Source organism: Oncorhynchus gorbuscha, linkage group LG10 (assembly GCF_021184085.1).
Source record: "Oncorhynchus gorbuscha isolate QuinsamMale2020 ecotype Even-year linkage group LG10, OgorEven_v1.0, whole genome shotgun sequence".
Lineage (NCBI taxonomy): Eukaryota > Metazoa > Chordata > Actinopteri > Salmoniformes > Salmonidae > Oncorhynchus > Oncorhynchus gorbuscha.
Genome location: NC_060182.1, coordinates 35,499,960 through 35,516,787, shown reverse-complemented (window position 1 = coordinate 35,516,787; position 16,828 = coordinate 35,499,960). Strand labels below are relative to the sequence as shown.

General features: G+C 41.0%; 2 protein-coding genes across 5 annotated transcripts in view; one reads left to right on the top strand and one right to left on the bottom strand.

Moving 5' to 3' along the window:
• Nucleotides 1–4,128, bottom strand: slc48a1a (solute carrier family 48 member 1a). Its single transcript, XM_046365863.1, has 3 exons — nt 3,633–4,128; nt 1,485–1,652; nt 1–1,342 (listed from the first exon to the last, which is right to left on the bottom strand). The coding sequence occupies exons 1-3, from the start codon at nt 3,760–3,762 to the stop codon at nt 1,206–1,208; spliced, it is 435 nt and encodes a 144-aa protein (XP_046221819.1). The 5' UTR covers nt 3,763–4,128; the 3' UTR covers nt 1–1,205.
• Nucleotides 4,129–11,079: 6,951 nt separating this feature from the next.
• Nucleotides 11,080–16,828, top strand: part of rapgef3 (Rap guanine nucleotide exchange factor (GEF) 3) — a 48,425-nt gene continuing 42,676 nt past the window's right edge. For 2 of the 4 annotated variants that reach the window (XM_046365859.1, XM_046365855.1), the window contains exons 1-2: nt 11,080–11,209; nt 16,155–16,240. In XM_046365859.1, coding sequence (XP_046221815.1) covers nt 11,191–11,209; nt 16,155–16,240 — 105 coding nt within the window. In that variant the 5' untranslated portion in view covers nt 11,080–11,190. Of the gene's footprint in view, nt 11,210–14,047; nt 14,213–14,329; nt 14,748–16,154; nt 16,241–16,828 lie in introns of those variants that run through there. The other 2 variants (XM_046365857.1, XM_046365858.1) reach the window with 2 other exon arrangements.

Here is a 16,828-nt window from a genome sequence, read left to right as displayed (position 1 = left end):
TCACAGTTCAACATTTATTAATAGAATGTACAACCAAAATACATCTTGTGAATAAATTTGTAAAAACTCTTACCATGCAAAACGAACCAATTTGTTTATTTAAAATATTTCTCTCACGAACAGCCTTTCTCGATCTCATACAAAAACACACCGTTCACACATTTGCAGGCATTGCTATACAAATAGAGAAGGATACCAGGTTTAAAGTCAAGACCAACTTGTTTAAAGGTGGAAATTCTGTTTAAATACAATAGATAGATATGATATATGATAAAAACAAAGCCAAAAAATGTGCTGATCAACATGAATATAAGACAGAAAACTTATGAAGATAGAAACAGTGAAAAAGAAACCCCATCAAATCAGGACTTCCATACACCTGTGTATTAGCTTGCATTATATCCATCCTCACCCTCTGGCCTTTTCTCTTTAAAAGCAGACGACAGCATTGGAAGAACCAATCCAATGGAATTAATAACACTTTAAAGTGCATTATTATGCATCACAACAAATATGTGTGTGTAGTTAACTAAAAGAGAATAACAAATATTCAAAAGCATATGAAAGCCAACATCCAGACAGAGATAGCAATGACTAAATAATGGCTAAATAATCCTGCTCTCCCGAGTGACGGAGAGAGAAACAGCAGAGAGACCACATAACACAGTGACTTTCCCATGGGTGTATTTGACACTTACTCATTAGATTGGATTAGACATTGGATCAATACATTTCAACCTGAAATTTAAAATACAATTCTTAAAAACTGTGTCCTTTTGGAAAGCTTCGACCCAAATCCTCAGAGACAAACCCCCACAGCCTACATGACCTAGTCTTGATCCCTAAGCCACTCTACAAATAGCCTTGTGCAAATCCTTGCTTAGAAATGTAAGCCACTGCTGCCTGCCATTACAGATAAGCAGTAGATCCACATCAGAAGGAGTTTTTCCAAGTGACTATATGGTTACTCATGCCAACAAAACAAATGAGCTGTTACTGTATGTATAGTAGTGAGGGTTGACAACAATGTAGGGCTTGTCCGAAGTGTGTAACTACGCTGATTAAAAGTTCAAAGAACTCTTATGCAGCCCTTCCAGATTCTCCGTGCTCTCTTTCGTTGAAACACGTTTTTTTAACCAACTCTTCTGCAGCTGGCTGTTCCCCAAACCTCCTACCCAGTGTATGGTGGGTAAAATGGATGGTGATCAGAAGTCACTGAGGATACTGATGTCTGCAAACTCCTGGCGGTACCTGTGAGAGTACAGGGCTAGGAGAAAGGCCCATTTGAGAGTGAGGAAGCTCCAGACACAGGACAGGTACAGGCTCGTCGGGTCAGTGGGAGCTGCAGGACGGGAGAGAATATACAATCTGTCAAACTTTCTCAGAATAACTCTACCCTTAATTACTAGATGATATATAGTTTCTGAATCTGTAATCAATAGTTGCATAGCAGATAAGAGAATATGAGCCAGAGAAAGACTGACATTGCTTCTGTGTGATGGCGAGGGTGAGGAAAGTAGCGAAGGCCACCACAGCCAGGATGGAGAAGAGACCCGCAACGAAGATGAAGAACTTGAGTCCCTTCAGCCATGTGCGCCAGTAGTCCTGCAGGTACATAATGTGGGTGACAAGGGCCCAGAGCGCCAGCACTCCTGTTGGGTGACAGAAACATGTGGAATACCGTATCATATTCTCCAGAAAGGCAGGCATGGTGTGAGACCTCGTGACTGAACTAGGACATAGGGACAGCGTGTGAAGTTAGGGAGCATCACAGAAAAAGCCATCGGTGAAGCAGATGTAAGGGGCCCTTGCGCTAATTAAAGGTTGTGACGCTAAATGTGATGCAAACAGTCAGCCTATTCAATTCACACTTCTACACATTTATTCAGAAGTTGTGAGTAATAGTCTCAGTTCATCAAGGCATTAGGCTAGATCAGGGATGGGCAACTTTGATGGGGATGGAGGACACAAAGAATCTGAACTCATCATGAGGGGCCGATCTACACCCCACATTGCGAGCAAAACATTATAGTGGCCCCCTCTTGCAGCGGAGATTTAAAATAATAATAATAATAATTTAAAGATATATTTTAGAGTTAATTTTGTGCAATTCCACACATTTTGCCATGGGGTGTAGGGAAAATGTTGTAGTTTTACAGAGTTTGCTGCAATTCTATACATTTTGCCATGGGGCGGAGATGTACATTAGCTGTTTTACAGCAATTCTAAACATTTTGAAGAGAAATGTTTGCAGTTTTTATATCCGAGTTAGACTGAATAACAAAACCCCCGGCAGGTAATTTGACCATGATAACAAGTTTAGACAAACTATCAGTGACTCAGATAACAAGAGAGAAACTACTGATGTACAACCAAATTTAACACTGCACCTTCTGTATTCTACTATTTTAACTCAAAACAGTATGTTGAGACAGCCGACGGAGTTCCTAATAAATAAAAAATATTTTATTTTATTGATCTAACGGTCTGTGCCAGTTGCCCATCCCTGGGCTCGATCTTTTAGCCTTTTTTTGCTACAGTAACAACACAGTATTACACAAAAACATTTCACTGAAACCATGAGAAATGATGGTGAAATGCCCATTTATCTTGGCCTACAAGTCTGTCGTGTGTGTATGTGTTGAGAACAACATTATCATGAGCAACAATAGTGGAGTTGGCGGTTCACCTTCAAAATTAAAGTCCCCAATTGAAACATGAGAAGTGCTAAAAATTGTGGAACAATGCCCCAATTGGACACGATAATGCTAAGCAATGTTGGAATGTTGTTATATCAATTCAACAAATGACAATAGTTAAATTGACACAAAACAGTAGAAATCTGTTGAAATCGTATTGCGGATGTATTTGCACTGTACAGCCTTACTTATCTTTGGTCCATGAAATGGGGGTACCAGCCTACTCAGTGACACCCACAGACAACAATTCAGAAGAGTTTACACAAATATTAGCAGCATAGCTCTTATTGTGTAACTTTTGTAATTTGTGGGTTTTACAGAGTAGGCTGATACCTCATTCCATAGACTCTGGATTCATAAGTAGCCCAATGCAATTCTGAACTCTAATATATACACAATGCAATTTCAACAGATACATTTTTTTCAAATGAACAAATTGTCTTGTTGAATATCCATAACATTCCAACATTGTTTAGCATTATCTAATATATATATACTTTTACATTATACTATGCGTGTTATAACTAATAATTAAACAAATATATAAAAACATTTATACATTTTAGATATGACTAATGTTACTATCCACACTACTACAACACTTAAATACACAATTTTGTCCTTGAAACATGTGAAATACTACAGAAATCCATGAATTCCTACAGAGGACTATTCCTAATGCCCTTGCCTTCGTGGATCGTTGGGACTTCCCTACCCCATGACATTTCAAATGGTTACATTCGAGTTAGGTTAGCAATATGGCCGACCGGTGGCTTCAAAGCATCAGCAATAGAGGATTTTTGTTTTAATACATAATTTACTTCAATGGGGAACTTTTACTTTGGAGGCGAACCGCCGAATCCACTATCGTTGCTCAAACTAATATTGTTCACGACACACTGGTATGTCCGTCATTCTATGTTGTTACTGTACCTGACAATCCGCCCATTGCCGCCGTCCATGGTTGTTTGTATGCTATGTTCCAGACAAAAAATGCTGAAAATCCAACCAGCATACCAAAGGTAGCATATCCTATACTGATGTATGTTCTACTCTTCCCCATTAACACGGATATAACTATAACTCTAAATTGAAAAGTTATTTTTGGGGGGGAAGCTGCTATTTTGACGGTCAATAACAATGTATAAACGTAGCCTGACAAACACGGCTCACGGAGTATAGTGATTACGCAACAGCAGTCCTGGCTAGCTGTTGTTATCCTGAAATCACCCGAACTGGCTATACAACAACTGATTTCAGCTACATCACATGAACCATCTCGAATTGATACAAACGAATTGGTTATCGAGCGAACACAACACTCGCTGCAATTGTGTAAATTACACACAACCGACAAAAACAGTAACCTACAGTGGCAACAAATTAACAACTTCTCCTACCGGCCCAGGAAGGTTCGTCTTCTTCGTTAGGGTTTTACACCGGACTTTTTCCACAAAGTTATATTGCTGCCACCTAGTGTGCGGGATAACCATAAAAAGATCCCAAAAATTCAACAATTATGTGGCTAAAAACATACTCAGTGGTGGAAAAACTGCCCAATTGTCAAACTTGAGTAAAAGTAAAGATACCTTAATAGAAAATGACTCAAGTAAAAGTGAAAATCACCAAGTAAAATATACTTGATGTATTTGGTTTTAGATATACTTATTAAATGGTATCAAGAATATGCTTAACCTTGCTTCAGGTCCTGATCACCTGGTAGATAGATTTGGGTATGTAATTTTAGGCGAAAAATGAAAGCAAGAAAACTGTGCTGTCTGGTTTGCTTAATATGAGGAATTTTAAATGATTTATAGAATTTCCTTTTACTTTTGATACTTAAGCATATTTTAGCAATGACATTTACTTTTGATACTTAAGCATATTTTAGCAATGACATTTACTTTTGATACTTAAAACACATATATATAGAGAGAGCCAGGGGCACATTCTAACACTCAGACATCCTCTACAAACTTAGCATTTGTGTTTGAGTGTCTGCCAGATCAAAGGCAGTAGGGGTGAGTGTGTGAATTTGACCATGTTCCTGTCCTGCTAAGCATTCAAAATGTAATGACTACTTTTGGGTATCAGAGAAAATGTATGGGAGTAAAAAGTACATATTTTCTTTCGGAATGTAGTGTAGTAAAAGTAAAAGTTGTAAAAAATATAAATAGTAAAGTACAGACACCCCAAAAAACGACTTAAGTAGTACTTCAAATTATTTTTTATTTTGTTACTTTACAACAACGATCACCGTAAATCAATCACCAACATGCAGAAAAAAATCTATGGTATCATGGCAGTCCGCAAACGTTCATTGGAGATGCATGCCGGCACCTACTGTACGGGTGGTAAACTAAAAACAAATAGCCATTGTATGAAAGGGCATCATGACATCATTCAAAAATAGAAACATAACAAACAGAACTCCCACTCTACAATTGCAGCATCTAACCTCCACTAGCATTTGATACTCTTCCCGTCTGCATACACTTGACACAGGACCAAATATTTTGCATTGATTGCACTTAAGGGGCTTGTGCACGAAGGCTCTTACAGGGTATTTCACATAGCCCAACTTGACATGAAAAGGGAGAGACCCCTTCATCAAAGAACAAAATTATGGATCAAGTGAATGTCTTCACTCCATCTACCATACAGGTCAGCCTCAGGTACTACCTCTGCACACACTTTAAGCGCCACCCCAGTGATAACCCCCTTGATAGGTGCACTGCTTTGAAGATCCTACATTAAAGATTCCACAAATATATCTTCTTGAGGCATGTCTGCTCTTCGGACACTCAAAAAACCTAAATAAGCACACTTCTTGTGACTTCCATTGACCCCACTTCACCCAATGCTTCCATGAGATTTATCGACACTTCAAACGGATCTCCCAGGTTTCATTGGTCCAAAACCCTCACTCCAACTAAAAATGAGTCTAGGGGTTTCCTAGTTTCCACCACAACGTTACTTCTCTTGTTTCCTTTCTTTTTCACCACTGTAAACCACTCCTTCTCACTCTCTGTGCTCTCATCTTCCCCCAACTCGCCAGCAGTTTCAAACAAAACATCAGTTACTGCCATCTTCCCACTGCCAGACTCCTTCCGGACCCTGGCCCAGGAATGATCAAGACTGTGTGTTATGTTCTAGAGCCAATGCTGCAGTGTCTTTCCGTCTTCAGCCAAGAGTCAAATTCATTTTACTGGGCTTTCTAAAACAGACTGTATTGTTTGCATGGATATTGAAAAACATCCATCATGTCAAAACATTTATTTTTTGTCTCTCAAATACAAGTGAAGGAAATAAACAGATACATTTGAGAAGTTAACTATCTAGCAAACTCTATTGGAAGATCTTTGCTTTGAACAAATCTCCACATGGCAGACCTAAACAGAGCCTCCTGCAGCCTAGAGATAGGCTATATGCAGGCCTATAATTTTAAACAACACAAGGATATTGTGACTTGCTAGTGAAGCAGTATGATACTGTATGTAGTTACAATATAATTGAAGCTTTCATGATGCTGGATGACTCAGATGAGTGCTGCTGCGGCTTGTTGGAGGAGGGCAGGAGCCGTACAGGTAGGCTAGCACAAGTAGATCAGGATGCGGGAACGAGAATAGCCTGAAAGCTAAAACTTTGAATAACTTATATATGATGGCTAAGTCATAAAAACTAGTGTATTTCTGATAAATTTGATGTTATTTTAATGGACAAAAAATGCTTTTCTTTCAAAAACAAGGACATTTTATTTCACCTAACTTTAATATTCTGTCATAAAGAGCACAGCTTCAACTTAATGAAAAACATGTTTTTCCCATCTCAAGAGGTTCAATTTAAAAAAGGAATATAGTATGTGCCTATTAAGTGCCAAATAAAGTTGACCGTAAGAGGGTTGGCTACTTCTTCTTTAATCAGCCATAAATCTCCTTGTGACAGGGGGAATGGAAGCTTGTTGTGTGCAACCAGGGAGGGGCAATTGCATGCGAGCTTCACAAAATAATGAAATTGTTCAAACATTTCTACTATGCCTGGTTAACAGGGTTGACGTGTTATACCCGACCCACTTCGTTTTCCCCACAAAACACCAGAACATTTACAAAAAAAAGTCAAACCAGTCGACCTGCTTTTACACTATAGTTTGACTGTTAGATGTTAACAAAAAGAAGGGACGAGTTTCACCACCTTAAAACGAGACTTCGGTTCACATAAAAGGGTTGACCTTAAAAATGAGGGCAGACTACAGTATGTGAATCCCTAAATCACATGAAAGAAATAGTCATCTTCAGAAATGACTTAGTCAAGGCAAAAAAAATCGGAAATGTTGCTGTTAAGTGGGTTAATCTCTTCCTAGAAGTCACAGAGGATGCACTTTAGCAAGTCTTTATTCACATAAAAATCGGATTTATTGAATTTTCCATGTGGTATATATTGAAGATGCACTACGCATCGCCATTTTCTGGTTCCAAGAATTTGAATAGGCCGCTAAATTTCAGTTTATGTGACAAAACAAGCAAGTATAGTGTAAAAATCATTGTACCATCTAAACTGCTGTGAAATATATTTTCCATAACCCAAAATATTGTTTCCAGCTGATTGAAGGTGGTGTACAAAACCAAATGTAAAAGAAGCAGAGCCCCACCTGTTTCGAGAGCCCCACCTGTTTCGAGAGCCCCACCTGTTTCGAGAGCCCCACCTGTTTCGAGAGCCCCACATGTTTCGAGAGCCCCACCTGTTTCGAGAGCCCCACATGTTTCGAGAGCCCCACCTGTTTCGAGAGCCCCACCTGTTTCGAGAGCCCCACCTGTTTCGAGAGCCCCACATGTTTTGCCAAAAGAAACCCACACAAAAACAAACAAAAACATATTTTGGGGGGGCTTGCCTGTTTTGCATGTTATTTTGGCATTAATACGTGTCACTTATCAGTTTGCAAACAATGTAAAAAATATATATCATTGAGTTAATAAAGGCGCATACAAACATGGTCTCTTTTTTGTTTTCTTGAGTAAGGCAGCTCCAAAGTGCAGGTGTTTTCAGCCTAGGTCAGTGCTTTCTGTGGTGGTGGGGAAAGCTAGCAGAAAATACGGAGTGTTGCGCCGTGATGGGCTCAGTGCTTTGTCACTCATGGGGACACTACATAACCGCATAACCGCAATGGGGACACTACATAACCGCAAAGTGTAAGGGGAAACCTCGAAAATTTGGTTAGGAAGCATTTCACTGTAAGATCTTACACCTGTTGTATTTGGCTCACGTGACAAATAAACGTTGATTTGATTTGATCGTGTCAGACTGTGTAACCAATAGTTGGTATTACAGTCTGATCTATTAGGTAGAAGGTAGGGTAGAAGGTAGGATATAAGTTAGGGTAGCAGGTAGGGTAGAAGATAGGGTCAAATGTAGGGTAGCATGTAGAGCAGCAGGTAGGGTAGAAGGTAGAGTGGATGGTAGGGTAGAAGGTAGGGTAGCAGGTAGGGTAGCAGGTAGGGTTAAAATGTAGGGTAGCATGTAGTGTAGCAGGTAGGGTAAAATGTAGGGTAGAATGTAGGGTCGAAGGTAGGGTAGCAGGTAGGGTAGCAGATAGGGTACAGGTAGGGTAGAGGGGGTAGCAGGTAGGGTAATGGGTAGGGTAGCAGGTAGGGTGAAAGTTGGATACGGGTAGAGTAGAAGGTATGGTAGAAGGTAGGGTAGCAGATAGAGTAGGTAGGGCAGGAGGTAGGGTGGCAGGTAGGGTAGATTGTTAGGGTAGAGGTAGGGTGGCAGGTAAAGTATAATGTAGGGTAGTAGGTAGGGTAGCAGGTAGGGTAGCAGGTAGGGTAGAAGGTAGGGTAGAAGGTAGGGTAGAAGATAGGGTTAAAGGTAGGGTAGAAGGTAGGGCAAGGGTAGGGTGAAGGTAGGGTAGCAGGTAGGTTAGAAGGTAAGGTAGCAGGCAGGGTAGAAGGTAGGGTAGAATGTAGGGTAGAAGGTAGGTTAGAATGGTAAGGTAGAAGGTAGGGAAGAGGGTAGGGTAGCAGGTAGGATAGAAGTTTGGGTACGGGTTGGGTAGAAGTTTGGGTACAGGTAGAGTAGAAGGTAGGGTAGAAGGTAGGGTACAGGTAGCGTAGAAGGTATGGTAGAAGGTAGGGTAGCAGGTAGGGTACAGGTAGAGTAGAAGGTAGGGTAGAAGGTAGGGTACAGGTAGCGTAGAAGGTATGGTAGAAGGTAGGGTAGAAGGTAGGGTACAGGTAGAGTAGAAGGTAGGGTAGAAGGTAAGGTAGCAGGTAGAGTAGAAGGTAGGGTAGAAGGTATGGTAGAAGGTAGGGTAGCAGGTAGAGTAGAAGGTTGGGTAGAAGGGAGGGTGGCAGGTAGGGTAGAAGGTAGGGTAGAAGGTAAGGTAGCAGGTAGAGTAGAAGGTAGGGTAGAAGGTAGGGTGGCAGGTGGGGTAGGATGTAGGGTAGAATGTCGGGTAGAAGGTAGGGTAGAAGGTAAGGTAGCAGGTAGAGTAGAAGGTAGGGTGGCAGGTAGGGTAGAAGGTAGGGTGGCAGGTAGGGTAGAATGTAGGGTAGAATGTCGGGTAGAAGGTAAGGTAGCAGGTAGAGTAGAAGGTAGGGTAGAAGGTAGGGTGGCAGGTAGGGTAGGATGTAGGGTAGAATGTCGGGTAGAAGGTAAGGTAGCAGGTAGAGTAGAAGGTAGGGTAGCAGGTAGAGTAGAAGGTAGGGTAGAAAGTAGGGTGGCAGGTAGGGTAGGATGTAGGGTAGAATGTAGGGTAGGAGGTAGGGTACAGGTAGAGTAGAAGGTATGGTAGAAGGTAGGGTACAGGTAGAGTAGAAGGTATGGTAGAAGGTAGGGTAGCATGTAGGGTAGAAGAAAGGGTAGAAGGTAGGGTAGAAGGTAGAGTAGAAGGTAGGGTAGAAGGTAAGGTAGAAGGTATGGTAGAAGGTATGGTAGAAGGTAGGGTAGAAGGTAGGGTAGAAGGTAGGGTAGAAGGTAAGGTAGAAGGTATGGTAGAAGGTATGGTAGAAGGTAGAGTAGAAGATAGGGTAGATGGTAAGGTAGGGTAGAAGGTAGGGTAGAAGGTAAGGTAGAAGGTATGGTAGAAGGTAGGGTACAGGTAGAGTAGAAGGTAGGGTAGAAGGTAAGGTAGCAGGTAGGGTAGAAAGTAGGGTAGAAGGTAAGGTAGAAGGTATGGTAGAAGTTATGGTAGAAGGTAGGGAAGAGGGTAGAGTAGAAGATAGGGTAGAAGGTAAGGTAGCAGGTAGGGTAGCAGGTAGGGTAGAAGGTAAGGTAGCAGGTAGGGTAGAATGTAGGGTAGATGTAGGGTAGAAGGTATGGTAGAAGGTAAGGTAGCAGGTAGAGTAGAAGGTAGAGTAGAAGTGTGGGAACAAGTGTAGAGCACCTCAAACTAAAACAAACAACAACAAAATCATATATGTTAAAGTGATAAAGTCTAGTGCGGAACTGGATTATAACTAGGATTATATAGCTGAGAGAGTAAAATATATTTTTTTAAATCCAAGTTGCAAACAGCAAGCAAACGAACAGTCATCTCTCGGCCGTAAATCACGTTATATGTCATTGAATTTTAAATTGTTCCTGGCTAAATGAGAGCCGATAAATGTATCTTAATTCTACAGCATTCACAGCAAATGATGTGGTTTTCTTAATTGACTATTACAAGTAGGATCGAGACAGACATAGATTATCTTTCCAGGTTGGTTATCATAGTGTGTACTCAACAGTCTTTCACAGAGGTAAACCACATCCTTGCTTTGCTTTTGCAATGACTGTTAGAATGCTGTAGAAGTGTAACATATTTTGGCTGCAGGGACAGTGATTCATAGATGTTTCTTGCCCCTGACTCATCACTATAGCCTCCATTCCAATGCATCACATCCAGGTGAGTACAACTGTAGTAAAGAAATATATAATCATAATCAAATCAAATCAAATCAAATTTATTTATATAGCCCTTCGTACATCAGCTGATATCTCAAAGTGCTGTACAGAAACCCAGCCTAAAACCCCAAACAGCAAACAATGCAGGTGTAAAAGCACGTGTTGTCAAGTACACAGGATAGGTGCAGTGAAATGGGTAGTAGCCTACTTTGGTGGTGTAGCAGAGTAGGGGGCCATTTTAGGACTGCCACAGTGTTGTCTACCTCCCCCTCTACCCGCCACTATGCTGACACCCCAAGCCCCTAGAGCACACTAGTCATATCCAATCAGACAGCCACAGGAAGCTGACACACACACACACACACACACACACACACACACACACACACACACACACACACACACACACACACACACACACACACACACACACACACACACACACACACACACACACACACACACACACACACACACACACACACACACACACAAAGCTCACAAACCCAAACTGTGATACACCATCAGTTGTCATATCAAAAGGACAGGAGAGGAGAGTGAAAGAGAAAGACAGCTTTGGGCTCTCAGAACAGAACACGGAGGCTGAAACATGGCAGAAGAGGTATCAGGTAAAAATATTTTTGTCTATTATCACACATGTTCAAATTACAGAAATATCATGAGCTTTGGGCAAAATAAGTAATCATTTGTACTCATTGTGGTAATAATCGAGGATAAGTTAGTTTGGTACTTTTTTTTGATGGGGGCACAATGTACTCATAATACACTTAAGGATGAATTTGACATTGATGTACATTTATGTGACACCAAACCAAGATTAAGATTATCAGGAGCAGATGGCCCCAATATCCCCATGTGCTGCTTCTCAGACACGGGACTTTCAAAGGTTATTAGTTGTCTTTTAGAATGTGAAGTGGACAACACCAATAAGCATTTCAGTGAGGTATAAGGAGAGACCCAAATGAAAGAGAGACAAAGGGATACCCATGAAACAGGTATCTATTAAACATTATAAACTGGGTGGTCTGAGCCATGAATGCTGATTGGCTGACAGACGTGGTAAATCAGACCGTATACCACAGATATGACAAAACATTTATTTTTACTGCCCTAATTTTTATATCAATGTCACCTCGGGGGTTTGTGAAATATGGCCAATATACCACAGCAAAGGGCTGTTCTTAGGCACGATGCATATACCACAGCCCCTTGGGCCTTATTGCTTAATTATAAACCGGGTAGTTTGGGTCCTGCATGCTGATTGGCTGAAACAGCATTTCAGTCATGTGTATACCAGACAACATACCATAGCTATGGCTCAAAAATACTTTACTGTTCTACTTATGTTGGTAACGAGTTTATTATAGCAATAGGGCTCCTCTGGGTTTGTGGTATATGGCCGTACCATGGCTAAAGGCTGTATCCAGGCACTCCGCTTAGGCTTATTGCATATATGCATAGTCACTTTAACCATATCTACATGTACATACTACCTCAATCAGCCTGACTAACCGGTGTCTGTATGTAGCCTCACTACTTTTATAGCCTCGCTACTGTATATAGCCTCGTTACTGTATATAGCCTCGTTACTGTATGTAGCCTCGTTACTGTATGTAGCCTCACTACTGTATATAGCCTCGTTACTGTATGTAGCCTCACTACTTTTATAGCCTCGCTACTGTATATAGCCTATCTTTTTACTGTTGTTTAATTTCTTTACTTACCTATTGTTCACCAAATACCTTTGTTGCACTATTGGTTAGAGCCTGTAAGTAAGCATTTCACTGTAAGGTCTACTACACCTGTTGTATTCGGCACACGTGACAAATAAACTTTGATTTGATTTGATATTGCTTAATTATAGTCATCTCTCACATTACATCTGTTTCTAACACCTTCTCTCCATTTCTTATCACTATCTACTTGTCTTCCTCTATGAGCGTAGGGTCGGGTGAATAAATACTCTGCCATCCTCTCCCTACTTGCTAACTGGCCTAGGGAGACAATAGGAAGGAAAAGGTGAGAGGGAGGGTGTGAACAGATAAATAAGCCTAAAACAGCAATACAATCGTACATACTCTGTAAGGTTCTGTAGGTACATGTTTCAAGGAAAAGGAAGAAGTCCCATGGTATAAACGTCTGGTGTTTTGCTCCCATGAGGTGCTTGTCCTCAAAAGTACTATACATTTGTGTGTCTGTGCACATTTTAACACTGACGCACAACAAAGACAGCATGCTAAGAGCACATTCCAAATGGGCGTAGATGCAGGAAATTCCACTCCCTTTCCCAGAGGAACTGCACACACACACGCACACGCACACGCACACGCACACGCACACGCACACGCACACACACACACACACACACACACACACACACACACACACACACACACACACACACACACACACACACACACACACACACACACACACACACACACACACACACACACACACTTATCAATCTGATGAGCTGATGACAAGCTTGTTGTGGGGAAAGAACACCAGACCATGGGACTCTTTCTTTGTTAATTCAATCTGTAAATCAATGGTGATTAACAGTTTAGATACAGAAGAAAACTAATTCAGTATTCCTAAATTGAAATTAACAAATGAACCTGTAATAAATGTGCAAATTGAATAACAAATGAGCAAATAATGTGTCTCCCCTCAAATATTTGTATTTTTTAAAAATCACTTACTATAAATCCACAAGTAGATATGATTTGAGAAAGGTGACTCAGACCGTAGTGTGGGGGTGTATTCACTAGGTGGCAGCATTAAATTCCCAAAATGTAAGAAAGTCCAAATGAGGTAGGGGACATTTTGACAACATCCACAATGACTCAGACTGTGACTGGTGGTGAAGTGGAGGGAAGGGACACACATTAACCTCAGAGGATGACAATATTTATTGAGGCAGTGCTTGATGATGCTCGCTGGTTACTGTTTGGCCATCTCTTAGGGCCTATACTATACAAGGCCCAGCTAGCAGTTCTGAGCTCACAATGTTTACTGGCTTTTGTTTCAATGTGTTGCAATCATTTTTTTAAAACATTGAATTATCGTTATGCCCTCAGTCCTAACACGTGGTTTGAGATCAGCTGTGGGTCATTAAATAGGTGTGATGTATTTTTACCACATCAACCGTGTATCAGTAAAAGCTTTGTAAGTAGGCCTAAACCAGTCAACCAAAACTGTTGAACTACCGAGTTGAAACATAACAAACATTTTCAGCCCTCATGACACTGGACTGTGCACTGTGCAGTCTCTCTGCGAGATGCTATCTGATGGAGTCAAGCAGCTAGCTACAGCATGTGTTATTCCTTATCGAACAAACTGACGTGTTGACATTCCCTGAGGAGGTCATACAAATGAAAACTGGATTCCTTCTTCGCTATGAGCATTCTTAAACTGGCATCTTGATGTCCCTGGAAGACAAACACTAGAGCCTCACTCAGCCTTCCTTAGCTTGTTCTGTGTATGTCTCTGCCAGAGACTCTACTTTTAGTTTATTTGTTTTTTTATGTTTGGGAATTTTTGATCTTCTCTAAGCAGGATCGCAGATAGACAAAACATTCTTCACAGTCCTCAGGAAGACATATTTGGTAAGAAATTGTTATTGCCTGCTTTTCAGGTGTATTGTTTTCGTCGGAACTACAGGGAGAGGTTTCTTAGCCCGCTTTGAAGGGTTGAGACATTTCACGTAGACTACTGGTTTTTAATGGGTGCTATTTTAGGGTCAGATGTTTGTTGTACTAGGCAGCACACTGCGTTTTGTGACCACCCTAAATCACTTTCTCACCTACAGTCTAGGGAGAGGGTGATGAGGAGAGGTGATATCAGAAAAATACTTTGAAGAAAAACAACAGGTGTCTGGGTCGAGATAAAGAAGCAGAGACACCCTGAGATATTCAGCCTTTCAGATAAACTCTATCTCTTCTCAAGGTCCAGGGTATATCTCCTCAGTGGCTATATAGAATGACACAAGACAGAGTAGTAACTGAGGCAGCTTAGTAACTAGAAAGAGACGGAGAGCATGAGCTGTGACACCATCAGTGGGGTCAGCCCAGGAAGGGCATCTCTCTGCTGGAACAATGGCTGGGATCTACGAACAAGCCTTATAATGTAACCATGTCACAGGTGAGAATCATGAAATGACCACATTACGTTGTGCTACTGTTGGTGGGAGAGAGCAAGAGTGCGTCTGAAATGGCACCCTATTTCCTGCATAGTGCCCTACTTTTGACCAGAGCCCTATGCCGGCCCTGGTCAAAAGTAGTGCACTGTATAAGGAATAGGGTGCCATTTAGGACGGAGACCAAGTCGAAAGTTTGGGGTCACTTAGAAATGTTGTTGTTTTCCATGAAAACATACATGAGATTAGTTGCAAAATGAATAGGAAATATAGTCAAGACGTTGACAAGTTTATAAATAATGATATTTAATTGAAATAATAATTGTGTCCTTCAAACTCTGCTTTCGTCTAATAATTACAGCCTTGCAGACCTTTGTCATTCTAGTTGTCAATTTGTTGAGGTAATCTGTAGAGATTTCACTCCATAGTTCCAGAAGCACCTCCCACAAATTGGATTGGCTTGATGGGCACTTTTTACATACCAACGGTCAAGCTGCTCCCAAAACAGCTCAATGGGGTTGAGATCCGGTGACTGTGCTGGCCTTTCCTCTGTCCAGTGTCTGTGTATTTTTGTGTGTACTATTTAATGAAGCTGCAAGTTGAGGACTTGTGAGGCGTCAGTTTCTCAAACTAGACACTCTAATGTACTTGTCTTCTTGCTCAGTTGTGCACCGGGGCCTCCCACTCCTCTTTCTATTCTGGTTAGAGACCGTTTGCGCTGTTTTGTGAAGGGAGTAGTACACAGTGTTGTACGAGATCTTCAGTTTCTTGGCAGTTTCTCGCATGGAATAGCCTTAATTTCTCAGAACAAGAATACACTGACAAGTTTCAGAAGAAAGTTATTTGTTTCTGGCCATTTTGAGCCTGTAATCAAACCCACGAATGCTGATGCTCCAGATACTCAACTAGTCTAAAGAAGGCCAGTTTCATTGCTTCTTTAAATCAGAACAACAATTTTCAGCTGTGCTAACATAATTACAAAAGGGTTTTCTAATGATCAATTAGCCTTTTAAAATTCTAACCTTGGATTAGCTAACACAACATGCCATTGGAACACAGGAGTGATGGTTGCTGATAATGGGCCTCTGTACGCCTATGTAGATATTCCATTAAAGAATCAGCCGTTTCCAGTAACAATAGTCATTTACAACATTAACAATGTCTACACTGTATTTATGATCAATTTGAAGTTATTTATTAATGGACAAAAAAAAAGAAGCTTTTCTTTCAAAAACAAGGAAATTGACCCCAAACTTTTGAACGGTACTGTACATCTCCTGAAACTGTCCCCCAGGCGAGGGCATGACAGAAAAACAGAAGCAAACATATTGTGTTTCCACAGAACATGACTAGAGGAAAATGTATAGGAAAATACATTAATTTGTTTTTCCTCGCTCTTCTCTTTCACTTAGCAACGGCTTCAGCCATGTTCTCCATGGATACCTTCTTCAAATCTATCTTGTTGCCGTCCAGACGGATAACACCAGAGGAGGGGGAAGTAAGTTATCTCTTTATACATCAGGTCACCAAGACAACCACGAGTTCTCCTTCTTCATAATACAAACATGAACATATTTAAAAGAAGGATATAGTGTTATCTGAATTGTGAGGAAAGAGTTGGAGTGTTGAATTCACTATAGCGAAATTTGCCACTTTTACAATTCAACTTTTTTGTTTGTTTAAATCAAGCATTAAATGTCCAGAAAGAAACAGGACTTGGATACACTGTAATGTTTTAAAGACACTGTATGATGACATGCATATTTGAATTCCATTACGCACATAATTAGGCTACAGGTAATTCCGGTTCAACGGGTTGTGTGCTGGGTTTCAAGAAAGGTCTGTGAAACCCACATGATTAATCACATCACACTTTGAAATAGTTCATAAGACTTCATAGCAGAGTTGTTCTATGTAGGGTGTATTGGGGGAGAATCACTCTTGCTGTCCGTCCTGTAACTATGTCATACCTCCCCTGTTGTTTTGTCTGTCCCTGTCCTGAGGCAGTTAATCTGTCTGTGTCCATGTGTCTGTGGCCTACTGCATGGTTAGACAGACAGCTGGGGCCACTCTGATAAGTGTCCAC

Bases quoted from the DNA above. Each gene is read 5' to 3' on its own strand.
- slc48a1a (XM_046365863.1), bottom strand. From the start codon at position 3,762: ATGGGGAAGAGTAGAACATACATCAGTATAGGATATGCTACCTTTGGT. The intron at 1,653-3,632 runs GTACAGTAACAA...GTCACCCAACAG, and splicing joins GGCAATGGGCGGATTGTCAG to GAGTGCTGGCGCTCTGGGCC. The intron at 1,343-1,484 runs GTCAGTCTTTCT...CCCGTCCTGCAG, and splicing joins CGCCATCACACAGAAGCAAT to CTCCCACTGACCCGACGAGC.